General features: G+C 46.5%; 1 protein-coding gene across 1 annotated transcript; it reads left to right on the top strand.

Moving 5' to 3' along the window:
- Positions 1-858: 858 nt before the first annotated feature.
- TEX47 (testis expressed 47) lies at positions 859-17,251 on the top strand (the record flags this gene model as incomplete). Its single annotated transcript, XM_044454081.1, has 7 exons — positions 859-1,038; positions 6,787-6,859; positions 7,826-7,932; positions 10,231-10,292; positions 11,217-11,421; positions 12,972-13,128; positions 17,175-17,251. Coding segments are annotated over 7 exons (861 nt in total), but the record flags the coding sequence as incomplete, so codon positions are not given.
- Positions 17,252-19,175: the final 1,924 nt, after the last annotated feature.

Here is a 19,175-nt window from a genome sequence, read left to right as displayed (position 1 = left end):
CCAATAGACAGAAATAATAGACAGTCATGGGAGATGTGGCTTGGAAGATGGGAAAAAGTTCTAGGGAAGAAAGGTAGAGCGGGGGGTGATCAGTATATGAGTGGTACACAGAGCAATGTGGTTTGATGAAGTTTCCTATGGAAATGGTGTAGAAAAGTGAAGGCAGAAGTGCAAGAGCAGATCCTGGAGGGACTGCAGGGGAGGGAATGTACAAGCAGGAGGAGCACCTGCCACATAAAAGATGAATGAATGCCTAAGTAGGGTTAGAGCCCCATGATGGCCATCACTTGTAGTCTAGGTGATGGAATCAAGCTGGAGAGGGTTGTCAACCACATTCAAGTCTGCACAGTAATTTGGGAGTGTGGGGATAGGGTTTGGAGTTGGTAGTGTGGAAATCATCAGTGAAGGGTAGGACTGCAATAGCAGTTCCATGCAGAAAGCGGATCCTGTATTGCTGGGAACCAAGAAATAATGTTGTGGCAGAAGTAGAAGCATGCTCCAGAAGCCCCTGATGGAGTCCCTGCACAAGCAATGCAGAACCCATGCGCTGTGCTGGTGTGCCATGTTGAACCCCCAGGGTAAGTCCACAGCCGTGGTAGAAGTTACTGAGCAGATGTTAATGCCGAGGGTGTTTGAATTCTTTGCGACGTTTTCATGGCCCCTGCTGGAGTATTTGTATTTCAGTTCAACATCTGTGATGAGAAGGCTGTAAATCCTGGGAAAAGGTTCTGACGTGTGTGTGAGTTTGGCTTTGGACTTGTTATTCTCCTAGCAGAACCTGGCCAACCATGCCAAGGCCAATCCTTTACCGGGCTGCTGCAGGCTGAGCTTTGTTGGTGTGGGGGATGGAGGGAATGATCTCCCACTCCCTGGGGGCTCTTGTTAAGCCATTGCCTAGCAACTGCGGCAAGAGTGGAGCAGGCTATGGCGTCCTCTGAGGCAGCCAGCAGTTTTTTATACGAGACAGATGACTTCACCTTTGAAGAGAGGAGTTCACTGTATGAGCTGCGGCTGGCGAGACAGAGGGAGAATGGAAAGGTTTGTGCTGGGGCGAGTGGGAGAGGAATTTCCAGGGGCACAGAATGCATCCAGGGTCCCCCACACTGAACTCCAGTGCCACATTCACTGAGCTCCCTCTAACTTTGGTATTTCAAGGGGTCAAAACTGTCTTTGCACTTGGAGGAGCCTTTAATAAGGCTAGCCATGAACACTGCCGATGATTTGTATTCATCAAAGAGGGATTCAGGCAAGTAGTTGAAGCCTAAGCTGGACTTCTGGCCCCTGTCTATCTGCTTGCTGACCTTCACGTCTCTTCTTATCTTTTCACTGAAAGGCTGGATGACTGAGCATCGCCATGGTCTAAACATCACCTTTGTGCAGAGCATAATGGCTAGCAGGTAGGACAGGTAGAGAGGGCCTAGGAAGGCTCTGGAGCCCCTCAACCCAAGCACAGCTTCTGTTCCTCACAAGTTTCAAAATTACACCATTGTGCAGAGTAAATGGTTCCATCCAAAACAGTGAGGATGTTTTTAACTCTTCTCTTTTTGTTTAAATGAAGGAACTTTTAATAGATGAGATTGTATTTTGCATTAAAAAGTGAATTGAAGCATTTTGTAATTGGAAGGAGAGCCTAACACCTCAGCTGTGTGCCCATATAGGATTAAAAACTACACTGAGGAATAAGGGAAGTTCATGTAACCCAGGGAAGATGCTGTGCTTTGAAATCATAAGGAATCTCAGCGTGCATAGCCTTGAAAATCCTTCCAGCAATCTGATGCTAGCAAGCAATAGAAATCACGCTGCAGTTTAGTATGCTATTAGTCTCTGCAAAATTTGCTGGTGTTTCTGAAGCACCTACAGAGTCAAATGCATGGTGCTCTTGGGGCTTTATCCCCAGCATTTGAGGATGAAATTTTACCTGCCCAAATCTTCTGTTGACTGTAATACCAAAATCCAGTTTCCCATGACCACAGCCACTGACTTTTCCCTGGTATGTACTCCAATCAGTTTTCTTTTCTCAAAAAAAAAAAAAAAAAAAAAAGTGTGTGCAGTTGCAGATGTATATATAACATAGCATTTAAGTCCACGTCTTGCTGACATTACTGTGGCCTCTTGCTGGTGGCATTCCTTGGCTGTGCCATCAGTTCCCTTCACTGTGCTTTTCTTTGCCCCCTTATTGTCTGCCACTGATTAGAGGGTAAGCATCAAATGGGAAAGTACCCTTAGGGAGGATCCAGTGTTGGAATTAGGGTGCTGGACATGCTGAGGCGGTGGAGGCTGACAAGGAAGGATGCTTTATTGCCAGCAAAACCTAGTAAGTAAGGCTTGGTGTTCCCCAAGCAGTGGAAGTTAATCTGGTCAAATACCTATTACAGTTTCAGACATGGCCAAGTTCACACAGGACAAAGGCGCTTAATGAGCCATGGGGGCCTATTAGCACCCCCTGTGAATGCCACCCAGTTCACCTGATTACACCCACCGGGTGCAACTTGTAACAACTGGTGAGGGTGGTTGGCTGGCTTGCTCTTAGGTGAAAACGAGAGGAAACATTGGGAATTTTTCTGGGATGTTTGGATGGGATGCTATATCCTGGCATGATATGCAAACAAGCACACAGATGGTGCTGCACAGGCTCTGTGCTTTTAAAGACCGTGATGGGATTTTATTCCCCCATTGAAGGCTGTCCTGCCTTGCGGATACTCTGTCATGTCCACAGTGGACAAAGCCAAAGGGGGGTGGTTCACCCCATTTCTTTTTCTGCCACTCTTTTCTTTCCCTTCCATTCCCTTCTCTCCCTTCCTTTTCTTTTATATCCATTGGGCTGCCAGAGAAGGGTCAGAACACTCTTCCAGAGATTCAACCTGACTGCACATAAAGGGCCTTTGAAACTAGGCTGAGAGCCAGGGGTTACCCACCCTAGTTCTAGGTGACAGAGAGAGACGGGGCCTCCTCGAACATACGTATATGAAGGGACCTATTGCACTGAGGGATTGTATGCAAATACCTCCTTTATTATGAATATGTACCTCTGGCGAAGCTTGACTTTTGAATGTCCAGTTACCATTGTCAAGTAATAGTGAATGCTTCTCAGATGGGCTAAGAGCTACCTTTATATTGCCAAGGATATATGCCTTTGCGGCATGTGTACATCATAATTCCATGCCCCAAAATGCTCTTGACACCAGTACAACTTCCTTCTATTCAAGTGTTGATTCACTCACAGGGAAATGCAACTTGACATTAACAGCCCAGCTAACAGCCCGGCCTCCACCTCTGAATGCGTTCCATCCCTGCCCGCCCAGGTTTTTGAAAGGCTTTTGTTGGGATGTTAGTGTTGGATGTCAAGTGTTGCCTGAGCAACAGCTCTCCCATCCAGCTAACCTGCCAGTGGCAAACGCCAAAGGACTACGCAGCCTGGACAGCCAAGTAACCATGCCTGGTGCCGCTTCTATGACAGCAGTTCGTCAACAAACAGCCATGTCGAGAACGGTCCCTCACCAGCCATGCAGAGTGCCACATAATCCAGGTGGCTCTTCTGATTTGTTCATTGTGTCGCCAGCTCTATCTCCCATGGTTTGAAGTCAGGGAACCATGTTGAGATTTAAAGTAGGCAGCTCAGCAGTAGGAAATGGCAAGAAAGTCCCTGAGATGTGGGAGTGGTGGGATGAATCACCCTCTGAAGAGGAGAGGACAAATTTCCTCGATCAGCTTCTGCATGAGAAGGTGCGCAATGGCTCAGAGGAAACAGTAAGTATTCTACAGTGCAGTTTCCATACTCCTGTGCTTAATCTTTCATTTGGCTGGGAATGGAGAGAGGCGGCTTTTGAACCTCTGGTAGCTCAGCTGCAAGGGGATGGGGCATTCAAATGAGGTTGGCATGGATTCCATGTGCAGACTTGCCTCATGGCTTTGACCACTGTGAGTTGCTGGCTGTGAGTCTTACAGCCAGTGACTTGCATGTTTCCCCTAAAGAAACTGGGAAGCAGAGCTTTAAATTAATTAATGGGGAAACCATAGATCATACAGTGCATCTTTCTGTACCCTGAAGAAAATGGCACCTCTGTTCTGCCCCCCTTCTGCTTGTGGAGGCATTTCGTTCCTGCTCATTAGCATTTAATCCTTGCCCCATCCTTTTGCACAAGGATGTCTGTTTTGTGGAGGAAGAAGTTGTGGTTCAGCAACAGATTTCCTAGCTCTAGTGGTGCCTTCCAAATGGCAGAAACCAGAGATGGCTCTTTCTTCCAGCTATTCACAGAAACCCATTCCTGGCTTATTACAGATTGGAACAAGAAGGAATAATTCAGGGAGATGGCTGAAGTTCACTCTTGGATCTCTGAATGATGCTCAAGGCCCATGTCCTCCAAGCAAGCACTATTGATGCTAAAATGGCTCGACACCCCTGAGTAAAGTAACCTACTGGAAAAACAAGTTGATTCCATTTGTATAGATAAACAAACACACTCCCACAAATGCTGCAACATAATTTCTTAACTGTCCTGATTATTGATCAGTGAAGTGGCTGTTTTCTCACTGGGTATCTGGATTGCTGGTATGGTTCAAATATTGTAAGAGACCCCTCTGGCTGGATTGTGCCTGAGTGGCTCAACTTCCCAGCAAGTAAAGTTCTGAAAAATAGTGATTTCAACTTAAATTTGCATGACACTGAAAAATATTCAAACAGTGTGATATTTAAACAAAAATGATTTTCTATCTACAGGAGATGCAATTTTTATATTAAATGTTTCCATGTTTCAATAGTGTGATGAGTGATTCATCGATGTGATTTGCTCATTGCTGCATTACAACCAAATATGTTCTCACTTAAAATAAGTGCCATTTGTTTTCATCTAGCAAATTTGGGAGGCTAGGTTTTATTATAGCTAATTTCCTCTGACCCTCAGCATTTCCACCTCCCTGAGAACAAAGCCAGCTGCTGTTAAATTGCTTTTATTGATTAATTTAAATGTGTGCAAGAAGAAAAGTGGCTTTGGCCTGGCGAATGGCTAGAACGCATGCAAATCAACAAATCAAAGCATCCATTTCTCAGCTTACCATACAAGTGACAAAACCAGCTGTCTGGTGCCAAGTAGCTACCAGCTCCGTGTGTCTTCTAAGGGGCTAAAAGCAGTCTCCGTGCACACAATGCAGCAAACTGGTTAAACCTAAGCATGTCTATGCATAGCTGAATGGGAACCTCATATATGCCACCTTGAGTTCTGTGGGATATACGTTCAGTTAAATTAGGCTCACTGACTTCCACAGTGGTATGTTAAAGTCTAAAATGAACATATAAGACAGAGAAATACATTGAGGTTGGATTTGTTGTCCACAGACTGTTAGGCTGTTTGTTGTATACAGGCTGTTAGCAGAAGGATGTCTGTGTCCTCTCCTAACTCCTAAGTGCCTTGCCGTTCTTCACCAGAACGTCCCTCAACCCTCCGGGGCAGATTTGGAAGGTACACTATGGGTGGCATGGTGAGGGAAAGATGTGTTAGGTTAACAAAGAAGCTCAGTCTAGCTCTTGCAGTAATCTAGGACTGATTCAGGTTTAAGGTGACAGTCCTAGCTAGATTTAATTAGAAGTGATTTCCAATGAACTCAGTGGGTAGGTAGTAAACTTGCTTAGGGTCAAGTTGCAAATACCCTTTTGTGGCTTTTATGATGCATTGTTTACTCTTCGACAAAAACATCAATCTACACAGCATGGCCTCTTCAGGGCTCAGTCCTAAGTGCACTTAATCACACAGGCAGCAGAAGTGTCATAATAAAAATGGGTATTTATTCTAAAGTCAAGCAAACATAAAGTATAGATGTTGCAGGAGGAGGTATGAAATTGCAGCACACAATAGTTATCCCACTTCTAAAACTGCTGAAAGTGCAAACGCGTGGCCATAGCTTCCTGCAGAGTTACAATGATCCTATTGCAAAGCCCCAGCTGGCCCAAATCCCATGGAAACCAATGGGCTTAGGGTTGTGTATTTCTGTGCTGAATCCCAGGCTGAGAGGCTGGACTCCTATGCACATGTACTTGGAAATAAGCCTATTGTATGCAGAGGGACTTCTCCTGGAGTAAACGTGCATCGACTTGGCTTGTGCGAACCAAACACAACCAGGAACAGATGGTTCCATCAGCACGCAAAACTCATGCCCTTTATTTCTTGCCATAAATGCAGCCTCTTTGTTTACCACGCACCCATCCAGATCCAGTGGAGACTGGAACTGCCAAGAGGGTTCTGGAAAGCATTCTTCTTCTTTAACTGGTAGAAGACATCATAGGGCTGAAGGAAAAGTTATCTCATCAGTCATGGTGTTTTAGGGTATGTCGGCAGAACACATAATAAGGAAGGAAGTCTGAACAGCAACCCATAATTCTCTCAGAAGGAGGTATCTGGCATAGACTCAGGAACTAATGTGCATCCTTAAGAGAGGAATGGACACTGATGATTACAAAGCATAAAGTATCACAAAATTATCATGTCAGAAGAGCGACTGTTGCAGGCTACATTTCAAAGAAGGTGGTGATCCATTGGCTATTTTAATTTTAGTCTGTCAGAAACATGACAAGGGAAAGAAAAACCTAACTAGAAAATGGCTTAGATATCCAAGAAGGACCTCCAGAAATTAATAAAAGAAGAACCATTTTTTAAACAGCCCAAATACAACATAATGATAACATTATGTCAAAATTTATCTCTTGCTGGCATGGAAAGCCCTACACAGCTGATAATGTCACTTGTCTGGTAGGTGCCACAGTAAAAACTGGATGCATTCTCTCTTTTTCTTTAGAAATCCCTGCTCCATAGACTGATTTTCCTGGCCAAGATCTCACCAGATCTGGCAGATAAAAGGGATTTAGCTGGTAAGTGCTATGGAAAAACCCTCCTGTTACCTCCCTCAAGAGCAAACTTTCTAACAGAAGGTTTTAAAATGGGATGGGTCCCATTAATAAGGGGGTCCTGGGCCTCAGTGAGCTAAGAGTCTGCCGGTGGTCCTTTCTGCAACATACCCTGGGAGAAGAGACGCGGAGAGGGAGAGAGAATTTGTATCTAGCTAACTGTGTTTGCTGATCACTAGCACAGAGGAAACTGTGGGACAAGTGCTACTGCAGAGCCCTGAGGCAGAGAAAGTGGAGAGGGGAACATGTTTCTTCTCCCTCAGAATACTAGGAGCCAGGGTCTTCCCGTGAAGACAGTGGTGGTAGATTTAGGACAGATAAAAGGAAGTCCTCCTTCACATATCCACACAGCTGAACCTTGGAATACACTGTCCCAAGAGGCAGTGATGGCCACCATTTTGGATGGCTTTAGAAGAGACACACTCATGGAGGAGAAGGCGATCAATGGCTGCTAGGGCTGATGACTATGTCATCCTTCCAGCCTCAGAGACAGAGGCCCTGGCACATCCGTTGCTCCTGGCAGGAGGCTCTGTTGTGCTCCGATCCTGCTGCTAGGCCCTGTGGGCAGCTGGTTTGGCCGCTGTGTGAAAAGAACACGAAAGCAGATGGATCCTTTGCCTGATCCAGCATGGCTCTTATGTTCTCATGCTAACACAGGCCTAGGAGGAATGTGTCCTTATCCAGGGACAGGGCCTTTAAAAAGTATCCTGGAAGTCTAGTAGGCCCCGTGCTTCCTGCTCCACTGCTACTTGGCTGTGTCGCCCACCCTCCTGCCCAACTGGCTTTACAAACAGGCATTTAGCTGTGCAAAATGGCAGAAAGGAAGGGGATGGGCGGCCACATCACCCAGCCGCGCTGCTCGCTCTATTGGGGTTGGCGTGTTATGGCGGGAACAATCTGTTTATGCCGGCCTTATTCCTTTCTCCTCAGCATACTGGGAACAGCTGTTTACGAGCCTGCCTTCTTGTGGCTATCAGGGTGAAGGAGTCACAGGTTTGCTTCTGCTCTACCCCACATACGTTGTACACATATTGGAGGTGAGTGCTCTCTCTCTCTCTCTCTCTCTCACACACACACGCACGCACACATACACAGAGTAGAAAATAACTTTGAAGACACAGAGGACTAAAACAATTGTCTTGAGAAATAAACTGTGTGGGATGGATCATGAATGGCTCCCTCACATGCTTCCCACAGGCTACCAAATCCACCCTCAGGCTGATGCCACTCCATGAGTTCACTCTCACCTTGGCCACCCTCCCAAAGGCTGGGATGCGCGTTGGCAAGGGCAGGAAGCCACAAAAGGCCTCTTCCTCTCCTGCTTCCTCCCTCCTCTTTCTGCCAGGATCTCCTCAAGGGGAGGGCTGCCAGAACAGAAATAGTGTGCGCACCTGCGCACGCAATACCTGTGTGTGCTTGTTTGCATGTGCCTAATGGGGGAAAGAGCCTTGCCACTCCGGGACATTGGGCTAGCTGTCAGCCAAACCAAACATCCGGCTACCACAGTGCCCCAGGGCTAGTTGGCAACCTGACGCACAGAGCCTCGATGGAAGCTGCCTTCTAAATCCCAGACACCACCCTGCTGCTCCATTCTGAATCTCTCTCTGTCTGAAAGCTCATGCTCACGATTTGCACCCCTCGCTCACCAGGAAGGCCCTCACTGAACACCCTCTGTGCTGCAATGCCTTTCACGCATCGCTGGGCTCGCACACCCTGCCCTGCTTTCTCCTTAGCGCCTGCTGAGGCCACGGCGGCTGAGAAGAGGGTGGCAGTGAACTTTCTTGTAGAGCGAACAAAATGGAGGCTGAGATGAATCCACTGATGGGGTGGAGTTCTGGTAGTTCTGGTAGAGAAAACATCTTAACTGGAGCCAGGTAACAGCTGCTTCTCTTCAGCGCCCTTATTGACTAAGCAAAAAGTCTCCCATTTTGTTTGTTGGCTTCATGTTTGAGGCAATTTGGTTGGTTTTCAGCTGAGTTGTTCAGGAAGGTTTGAGTAACGCAGTTAGTGCATGAAGTCGGAATGAGTCATGCACAAAGCCCTATTATGACTTTCTAGGGATGCAAGAACCAGCCATTTTGAGGCCTGTTTCTGCAAATCACTTCAAAGCTCAGTTTGGCTTGTTCCTGTTTGTATTTTTACCTCTTTTTCAGTTTGTTTGCATTTCAAATGAGAAAAGTACTCATTTCTGTTCACAATTTTCCAGGGTGCACATCCACACCCCGCTCCCCCATTTGACCAAAATGGGAACATGTATACTTGTTGAAAAATGTTCATTTTTCAAAAAGTACATGCTTTCCAAGCTTGATAACAAATTTAGGAATGGGCAAAAAAAGGAGAAGTGTTCCTGCATGCATTCATGATTGTGCTTAAGACGTGTTTGCATGATTTTCAAACAGAATTGAAATTCTTGTGCATCCTTATGACTGCCTCAGTCATCTCTTCTGTCAGAATTGGGGTGCTTGCCCATTCTATGTCATGGGGGAGAGTTGTGCGTAAGGTTCTCTGCCTGGAGCTTTCCTAACGTTTAGTGCAGATGTTCAGTGAGGTAGGACTGAAGACCATGCTGTGCTCTGAACTTAGCTGCTTGGAATTCAATGGTTTGGTTGGAGACCAACAGTGCCTTAACTCAGCCTTCTGCTTTTTATGCCAAGGATGCTCAGCCAGCTGAAAGGGAGGCCAGAAATGAAGACTGTCCCTGCATCAACCTGTCTGTGCAATCTTGCATAGTCAGTTTTGTAGGGTTGCCTTCTTTGTGGGTAACAAAGTGTCTTGCCCCCCACCCACCTTTTGGAGCCCAACCCAGCAGCCAAGAGCTGCATGGGACATGTCCTTACAGTGGGCTTCCAAGTGGGCCTTTCGTTGTGCCTCATTTCATGGACTGCCACGTTCTCCTTTTCTATTCCTAATGCTCCCTTGCTTTGGCAGCATGTCTCCTCTCATTTTTCTTACCACAGAACATCTCTTAACGAGGGAAAGATGGAAATGCTCAACAGAGCCCTTTGACAGGTAGTGTTATGAGCTGTGGGTTTGGAAAAACCTCAGTTCATTTAGCTCTGTGTTGCCTACTGATTGGCTGCAGCTCTCCAGGGTTTGCAAGAGGGCTGCCCCTGACCTGCAGCTGTACCCGGAGACACTGGGGATTGAACCTGGGGCCCTCTGCATGTAAAGTTGCAGCTCTGCCACAGGGCTACTAACCCTTGGACGGTCCAAACAATAGGCTGGTTGGTTCACTGTGTGACTGGGTTTTTCCCATGAGTTTCCCCAGCTCCCACTTTATTGCCTGCTTTGTTGTTAGGCTGCTGTTTTAGCTTGATCTGTTGATTTTCTTTCAGGCATCCAGCGATGTGCTTTACTCTATTCTGCGGGACCTGCGGGACGTGGAGCAGCAGCAGAGGTGAGCGAGTGGGGGCCACGGGTTGCTTGTCAATTAAACAATACTGATCCATAGATTTTGGGCTGACATGCCAGCCTGGTGCCTTGATTTCCAGAATACAGGAGCGAGCCTTGTGCTGCTCATGCTTCCTGTTGGCTATGCTAAGAAGACTGATTTCATGAGCTTCCAAAAAATGTTGGCCAAGTTGCATAGCTTCCCGTGTAACCTCAGACTGGTTAGATCTCTCAGCCTAGCCTATCACATAGGGTTCTTGTGAGGGAAGGGCCATGTGTGCCGTTTTCTGTTCTTTGGAGGACCACTGAGATGAAAGTGGAACCTAGTGCTGAGAGACTGGACGGCATTTGACACATGCATGGTCATTGACTCAAACTGTTGCGGCAAATTCTATAAGGGGATGAACACAGCTGAATAGAACCTCCGGGTCACCTGATGGAGCTGAGCAACCAAGAGATGAGAGTTCATGGTATGGGCAGGTTCAGACCTGAGAGCAGGGGCCCACCCCCCCATTCTAAGGTGTGAAGCTTTCCTTAAAAAACACCAGGCCCAGGATATCAGAATCTTACAGGAGCTCACTGCTTCTCTCTGAGGCTATTTCACCATTTGGGGCCGAACTTCCAACCTTTCATGTTTTGTATCTTCGTTCTTTTAAGGCTTGTGAAAGTCCTCAGTTCTGCTGTATCTAGGGAAGAAAGCTGAGCTAGAAAATCCTTGAGAGCACACTGCCATGTGCAGAGGTTTTTTTTACTACTTTGTGTGTTTTGTGAATGTCTGAAGGAGTTCTCAGTCAGGTCAATAGCCTACTGTGGGGTGGGAAAGGATTATTTCTCACCTGATTAACTGTAATGAATTACACCACCCTCAGTTGTTCTCCCAGATATTTAAGATGATGTTGAACCTGATCTGTGATTTCTTGGCCTGTTTCAGAGTATTAATCCTGGATGCCAAGATCCTTATAATGTCACATAATCTCCCCATCCGACTCTTCCAGCAGTGGAACTACAAGGTGCTAAATATGCCAGGGACGCAGCTGGGCTATGATATGCCTCATGAGGAGCCAGCTGAGGCTATTGTCTGTGAATGCCTGGCAGTGCTCCTGAAACTTGGAATGCACCTGCAGAAGTACCCCAAGGTAGGGGCCCTCAACCCTTTGTCTTTGGTACTTGTTAACACCATCAGTGCTCGTTACCATTATTGCCGCTTTAGCCCTCATAAATCTAGCATTGCTACCGACTGTTAGTATGGAAACTATGGGGCCCATCCGCCTCACATACAGGGAAGCATGAGAGCAGCCTGTCCCCAGAGCCATGTGTTCACATGTGTTGGATGGCACCTCCTCTCATCCCTGTATTATCTGGGGATTCAAGGAACAGTTGTCCAGTACATCTGGAGGGCAGCATGTTGGGGAAAGGCTAGTCTTAGAAGCTGGCCCTCATCCCTTTGCAAGATAACTGTGTCCCTCTGATGTGAGGCCATGCAGGGAAAGGAGATGGGCTGTGTTCTCAGTCATGGAGAAGTGAGAGCCAGTGGCTGGAGGCTTGGTGGCTCCCTTCCAGTCCTCAGCATCTCCTACTCTGATAGCCTCAGCCAGCTAAGATCTGCCTGAAAAGCTGAAGGGACAGGAACAGTGGGCAATCAAAAATCACAATGGCCTCCCAGAGTGTCCTCAGATTGTCCTCCATCCAGTCCCTTCATGTATGTGAGTAGGGCAGGGACCTTGGCTGGCAGAGAGAGGGAGGAAAAATGAAGGCCAGAGTTTGCTTGTTTCTTCCTTTCCTTTCCTTTCCTTTCCTTTCCTTTCCTTTCCTTTCCTTTCCTTTCCCTCCCTCCCTCCCTCCCTTCCTATTCCTCCTGGCAAAGTCCCTGTGGGATTTGGTTTCTTAATGTATGCATGACCCCTACAGAAGAGGAGGACCCCCAGCTATTGTCATGACAGGGGTGGGACTGGGTGGTAGAGCCGGGCTTCCACCATGCCCCCTCATGGCAGGCTTTCTCAGCAGTGACCAAATTGTCGCACATTAGTACAACAGATTTTGTACCTGTTGTAGTGCTGCCCCCAGGGCAGTGCATGGCATTTTCATCCCCACTGGAATGAATGGCAGCTGTGATTTTGTTGCTGTGGAAGCTTTCAGTGAGATCAGGGCCACAGTTTGCCAGAGGTACCATGGGGACCTTTTCATGAGACCGAGCTGGCAGGGCCCCTCATAGTTCTCCCCTGTTTGCACACATTGGTGTCAGTGCCAGGCACTGCCTACAGTGAAGGGAGTGGACGGATGCTTCCTTTGGAGTACAGTCACCCCCAGTTTGCTCCTAAACAATTCCAAAATTGCCCCTTTCCCTTAAAACACACATTCCTAACACATTAGCAGTATGAAAGAGGACTTGGGGACAAGACCCCTGCATCCCATCTCAGCAGAAAAATGTCCTCCTCCCCACTGAAAGGAAGCAATTTGACCACAGTGCTGCCATGGCCATCTGGTTTTACACATTTCGGAGGGTAGGAAGCAGGTGTCTGCATTAGAATTTCCTGGCTTCTTCATTGCACTAAGCGATAAGTGACCCAAGCTTCATCAAACTGGGCAAGCCAGCAAAACATGGTGCAGATGGCAATATTCATACTTTCATATATTGGACCACAGAATGTACCTGAATCTGAGAACTTCCTTCTTCTCTGATCTTCAGAGCCCCAAGAACCTCCCAGACACCATCCTGGAGAAGGTACCAGAGCTCATTGTCCCCCAAGGCACCATCTGCTACCTGCTGGAATGCCAAGAGTTGTTGAGTCCAGCTGAATACCTGCATCTTTTTGACTCACCTGTAGACATCTCGACAGACTCAGGTACAGTCCAATTCTGGCAGGCTAGGTAGGGACCAAGGTTGGAGGCAAGTGCATAGCCAGCCATCTTGTGATGTGAGGAGTTTAAGGGATCAAGGCCTCACTGGGAAACAATCACACTGCAAATATAGTGGGCCTAAACAGGTGGCCATGAAAAACAGCAGCAGGATATGCATTCCTGCACTTATTTTGAAGGCCAGTAAACAGGTGAGAGTGCCTGTGTACTTAAGGCAAGTCCTCAAAATGTGGACTGCAAAGTCTTAAAGGCAAGGTCTCTGTAAAATATGGAATGAAAGTCCTCATGTAAAACACAAAACTAAATGTAAGGCTCAGAAACTGGAGGAGCAAACTGGCCTCTGGAGCTGCCTCAAAGAATATTTATGAATTGCCTGGAGAGTTCTGGACACTGAAAAGTAGTTTGTCTTGCCTCGGGTTTCTTGCAAATCAAATGAAACTCAAAATGCCAGAGGAAGCAATCTTGAAAGCAGCCTCCATTCAGTTTGTGAAGCTACCGGAAAGGGGCAGCTGTGACGCTCCATGCAGCCTCCTTTGCAAAGCCCTGTTGTTACCGAAGCGTTTGCACGGATCCTGGTCGAACCTTGTGGGTGCTTACCTAGCCAGTGCACCTTCCTTCAGCAGCCCTCAGCCAAATGGCTGCAGAAATGCCCAGAAATGCTCAAATTAGGAGGCTCAAGTTGCCATCGAAAGGAGTATCCTTTCATAAAGCCAGCCCTTTTGCTTTGTTTTGAATCTTCCTGCCAGAGTGATGGCCATGCTTTGTGGTGTGGTTTTGTGCCATCTACATGATGTGATGCATTTGGAACCTCCACAGACCTAGGTATGGTCTATCTTTATTTCTGTGCTGGCTGGGAAGCTTTTTTTACTTTTTTAAATCCCAGAATCATTGCCACTTCCCTCTCATTCTGTGAGAGGTAGACTATGCCAGGAGTTTTTGTTCATCACCATGTCCCCAGCCTGCTATTTGGACTCATCCTGCCCTGGGGGGTGGGGGTAGGGGTGGTCAGCCTATTGGCCCCTGGTAGGGAGGCTGCAAGCTGGATCCAAGAGTGCAACGGCCTGAATCAGGCTTGTGGACTGGAAGCTCCCCATCCCTGGCAGGCTTCCAGTAATGAGAACTGAATATCTTGAGGGGATGCAAGGAAGAAGCAGATGTGGCAGGATTTTGGGAGGAAGGTGACAAGGCCACAAAGCAAACAGGAGGAACACACAGGCTTCAAGTACAGCCAAGCCATCGGACAGAGAGGGTGTTGGCCAGTGTGCCAAGTTTTCTGTCTACAGGAGCAGTGTGGCTGGAACCCAGAAGCTCATGGGTCTCTAGGAACTGCCTTTCCCAGGTGGACCAGTCGGAAGACTATGTGTTTATTTACATAAATTATATGTCACACTTCAGGTACAAATGCATTCAAGATGAGTCATTATTGGAAACAGCTAACTCTTATGCCTGTGCCAGATGTGATGTGGGAGACCTGTGATTAGGTGTCATTAATTTTTTTAGTATTATGCTATTTGAAGTCTGAAAAATCATCAGTATCCAATTTCTCCCATAGGACAAATTAGCAGCTGGGGGTGGGGGGCTTTCTAATCTGAAGCAATGGCACGGGGGCAAGTCCCTCTGCCAGAGTTGCGATCCTAGCTGATTCTTTCTCATGTTGGATCTGATTCTGATTCCATGGTTCGACTGGATGATGATGATGGTGAAGAAGATCACCAAGAGAGAGCCCTGTTGTGGCTCTTCTGACTCCTGTTCAATTGGACACTTTGTACAGCACTGAATGGTCATGGTATGATGCATACCTCCTTCTACTACCAGGACCAGGATTTTTTTCTCACTTTTTAGATTTGCCAAGAATCGTTTGAGGGGGTGACAAACTGAATTTCTTGACATCACAGGAAGGTTTTGATCTTAGCTCTTGCTCTCTGATGGCCGCATGGGGACGTAAATACGAGTCCATACATACCAAGGAGGGAGTGGGTAGAAGGTAGCTTGGCACCTACTGGTAGATCTCTGGGTGATTTTCCATAGAGCACCAAGGACATAAGCATCCCTCACCAGTATCCTCATCCGCCCACTCCATCAATCTGCTGAAATGAAAACCTGGGGGGAAAGCAGGAATGGAATTTTGTTTTAAAGGACTATAAGGTCAGTTCTATTACTGAAAACAAGTAAGATGTAACAGTTCCCCGTTTCTGAATTTTAAGAATATGTCCAACCCTCTTTCTGGGCCACTGCTTTGCACATGGATCCAGTTGATTAATCCTAGCATCCTAAGAAAAAACAAAGTAGACCTCATAAGCTTGGAGCGTGCTCACCCTTGCCTTAAAGAAGCATGAAAGGAGGGGGTCCACATAATTCTTTGCTGTGGTCTCTGTGCATCAAAAAGTGACTAGGACCTTATTCTCCAGTGAGATTTTACTGTTCTGTTTTTCTTTAACTTGCCAAGAGAAACACAAAAGGTTTCACCCTTGATTGAGTTCAGTTTGGAGTAAGTCAGGGTTGCAATTTATATAGCCCTTGTTTTGCTCAAAGGGCTTGTGTTTCGAAGCAATGATCCAACATCAATTTAAGTTCTTCAAACACCACAAACAAGGTACAGTATAGTGAGCTGCATATGTCCCGGTGCATGCTGGCACTTGCATGGCGCTTTCCAGTGCATGAGTAGACTCACAGGCAACTCGCTACTAGACTAATTCCACCTACTAGGCACAGGAATAGCTTTTATCTACTTGCACCATTAGTATCCCTGTCCGTTGCTATAGGAGCAGCAGCTCTGGAATCTTACTTTGTATGCCATATTCATTGCATCGCTACAAGCACAGGTTTGTGTGAACATGCAACACTGCACAGCACAGAGATTTCTGGCGTGATCCTAAAATGCAACAGTTTATCGACCTTTGTACCCACAAGCGTAGCACAAGAGGCAGGCCTAGAATCCGGGGGTCAAGTAAGATCAAGTTACAGTTTCATGCTTATTCCACCAAATGCTTTCTAGCAACCACTTAGGGGTTTTACTGAAAGGAATGGCTGAACAGCTGAACTCTTTTTAAGAAGGCAGGCATTTAGGTCACAAGAGCAGTATGCAGAAACTATGGAAAGGAGCTAGATTCTTTGGCACCATCACTCCCATCCCAGTGAACAAGCCCTTTAAATGTAGTCAGGTAAAACTGGGAGGTAGATGAGAAATCCAAGTTTAACTTATGTAAAGCAACGTATCTTTACAATGCAATCCTACATATAATTGAGAAGCAGTTTTGTTGAGTTTGGGAGTGGATATAGGATCACTGCTTTAAGTTCTTTTACTAAAATGAAGGAAGAAATTGACCTTCAGTTACAATGTTCACACAAACTGCTTCTCAGTGGGCTCAAGCCATAAGAAGTTACTAATTCTCCCTGTGCTGTGTAAGTTATACACACTGTCCTTGTTGCTTGTTCATCAAATGAGTGTGGTTTGTCCACTTGCAAAATTCAGGAGGAGGAGGAAGAGGACAGCTCTACATATGGGTAACTGTCATTCCCTGAGACCCTTTAGCACACACTTTTGGGAAGAACACCTTGTTTCAGTCAATGCCCTCAAAGCACCTTGTGTTAGAGCTTTGCTTGTATATGCCCAGACCCAGTGCTGGACAGGGACAAAGGGAAACCGGCTCCTAACAGTCCAAGTATCTAACATGGCTTGGCTTTGAATGTGCTAATGCTGTCTGCATAAGGAAGCCTCCCATGGTGAGTGCAAGAGCTGTACATTCGGTGTGTGCACAGGCATGCACACCTTCATCCAGTAGTTAGGTTGCACTCACATATGCCGACATGTGATGAGTTGTATATTCCTGCTGCTTAAGAATGGCGGGCATTGCTGTTGCTGAGCAACAAGATTTGGGAATGCTAAAAATTCCCTTTCACCACAAACTCCAAAACAGCTGGCTCTAGACACAAAAACTGAGGCATCCACCCACACACCCCATAGCAGGCTGAGCAAAGTTTACCAACAATCTGAACCCTTTCTAAAAGTTCGTTCTCTCTCTCTCCAAAACAGAAATCATGTGGCCTTTGACAGAGCGGTTAAAACCACGTCTGGAATGGGTTGCTCGAAAAGAACTCTACTCCTCATGAGGGCAAGATTCGATTAAGAACTTTAATGCTAGGACAATTCATATATGGAATAAATTGAAATGCGAAAATGTATTTGTCCCAACTGGTTTACAGTGTTGGTAGAAAGCCATGAATGCATGCTTGACATTTTGACTGAGGCATCCACGGCAGACGAGAGGTTTGTCAATGGCCAGTGGAAAGAGCCAGACAAAACTGGCAATCCTGCTGGTGGAAAGCATGAAGATTTGTGTTGCTCTGGAATTGCAGGACTTCCTCACATTCAGCTGTGCTGTGAACGCTGGACCACATGGTCCCTGGCTCTGATGCAGCACAACTTTTCCTATGTGCTGCCCTGCTGATGTGATAGACTCCAACAACCATTATGCTCAGCCTGTTAGCAATTGTAGGCCAACCGAGCCAAAGAAAGTAAGTAACAGCTAGTATAGAAAAGGAGAGGCTGACAATGCTAAGCATTCAACCTCCCAGGGTGGGCTACCTTTTGTTCTCAGGGTTTGTGATTTGTTTCCAGTTTAAAGCAATTTAAAGCTACCAAGAATCCAGACAGCTGCTGTAGATACTTCCTGGTGTTATCTTTTGCCCTGCAAAGTTGACCCTTGGCTCCAGGGACCTTCAAAGTGTGCTGCTAGCATCTGTACTCTTATACCCCATGGAGCAGATTAATTTTTCCCAACTTTGTTCCTTGAACCAAGATTTTCTTTAAAGGGGAAGCGCCAAACATACATGTCATTGGGGAAACCATGGATTTAGAAGAAATGGTTCATCATTTACTGTATGAACTGCTTGCACGAAATAGGGTACCCACACACTTCTGAGATCCAGTATTCCTACACTGCAAGAATGCACAACTTACATCCCTCCAAATACTTTGGCCTACAACTCCCCTCATTTCTCACAATTAGATAGGACTTCTGAAAGTTATAGGCCAAAACTTTTGGAGAGGCACAAGTTGCCCACCTGTGCAACAGAGGAATATCTTGAAATCACCTGTCTGTAGGTCTTAGTCAATCCGATGCTCTTTTAGAAAGGGAACAGCAGATTACCGAAGGGCCTGCACCAGGGCTCTTGAATGAGTTTGAAATAGCAGTTGGTACCGGCTTCTTCTAAAGGGGCCAGGTAATTTTTTTTAATATGGTGGAGTCATTTTTCTAAAAAGTGCATTTCCATCTATTACAGCAAACCCTGAAACTCTCTGGGCTCTGATGATCAACCAGCATCTAATCATTTCTTAGAAAGCTTGTGGAGACAGAAGCAGGGAATAACCTGGCTCGAGTTCTGGATCTGCCATAGACCCTCATACCAGCCACCTTGCGAGCTGGCAGGTACCAAGTTAAATGCTCCTCTGGGTCTGAAACATGGCCTGACTTCCAAGGTTTCCATTACATGTTTTACAGGAACATATGGCAGGTCCTGGGCCACTCTTAGCTGCACATGCACTTAAGGCTCAGATACAGGAGAATGCCTAACCTTGAGGCATATTTACCCCACTCTCTCCTACTTCTGTTGTTTCAAGACACTCTTCACACCAACACACAGAAGGGTGCAACTGGCAAAAGCAAGCTATGCCAGGGCCGTATCTGAACCCAGAAGCAGAAAAATGGGTGCAGGAGTGGCTCATTTTTGCTTCTTTTTTAAACCTCCTACTCCTTCAGTACTAGGGTGGAGGCTTGCCAGTTGTGACTCTGTATTACTCTCCTTTTCCATGAACATCCAAGGCACAGTCAGTTCCTCCCCTGATCTTTTCCCCCGTAAGATGAGAAACTTGGGGGAAAGTCCGCTCAACCTCACCAGCAACCTGGCACACCCCTTTACCAACATTGGTGCAAATGCTACTTCAGTAAAGGAGCCCCACTCACTTATTAGGTATCCATGAAAGTGGCAGAGAACTGGATGTGCCGGTGGCACAGAAAGGAGGGTGACCCTAATT

Source organism: Varanus komodoensis, unplaced genomic scaffold (assembly GCF_004798865.1).
Source record: "Varanus komodoensis strain SLA01 unplaced genomic scaffold, ASM479886v1 scaffold7_1, whole genome shotgun sequence".
Lineage (NCBI taxonomy): Eukaryota > Metazoa > Chordata > Lepidosauria > Squamata > Varanidae > Varanus > Varanus komodoensis.
The sequence above is the reverse complement of the archived record's forward strand: the minus strand, read 5'-3'. Positions and strand labels throughout refer to the sequence as shown.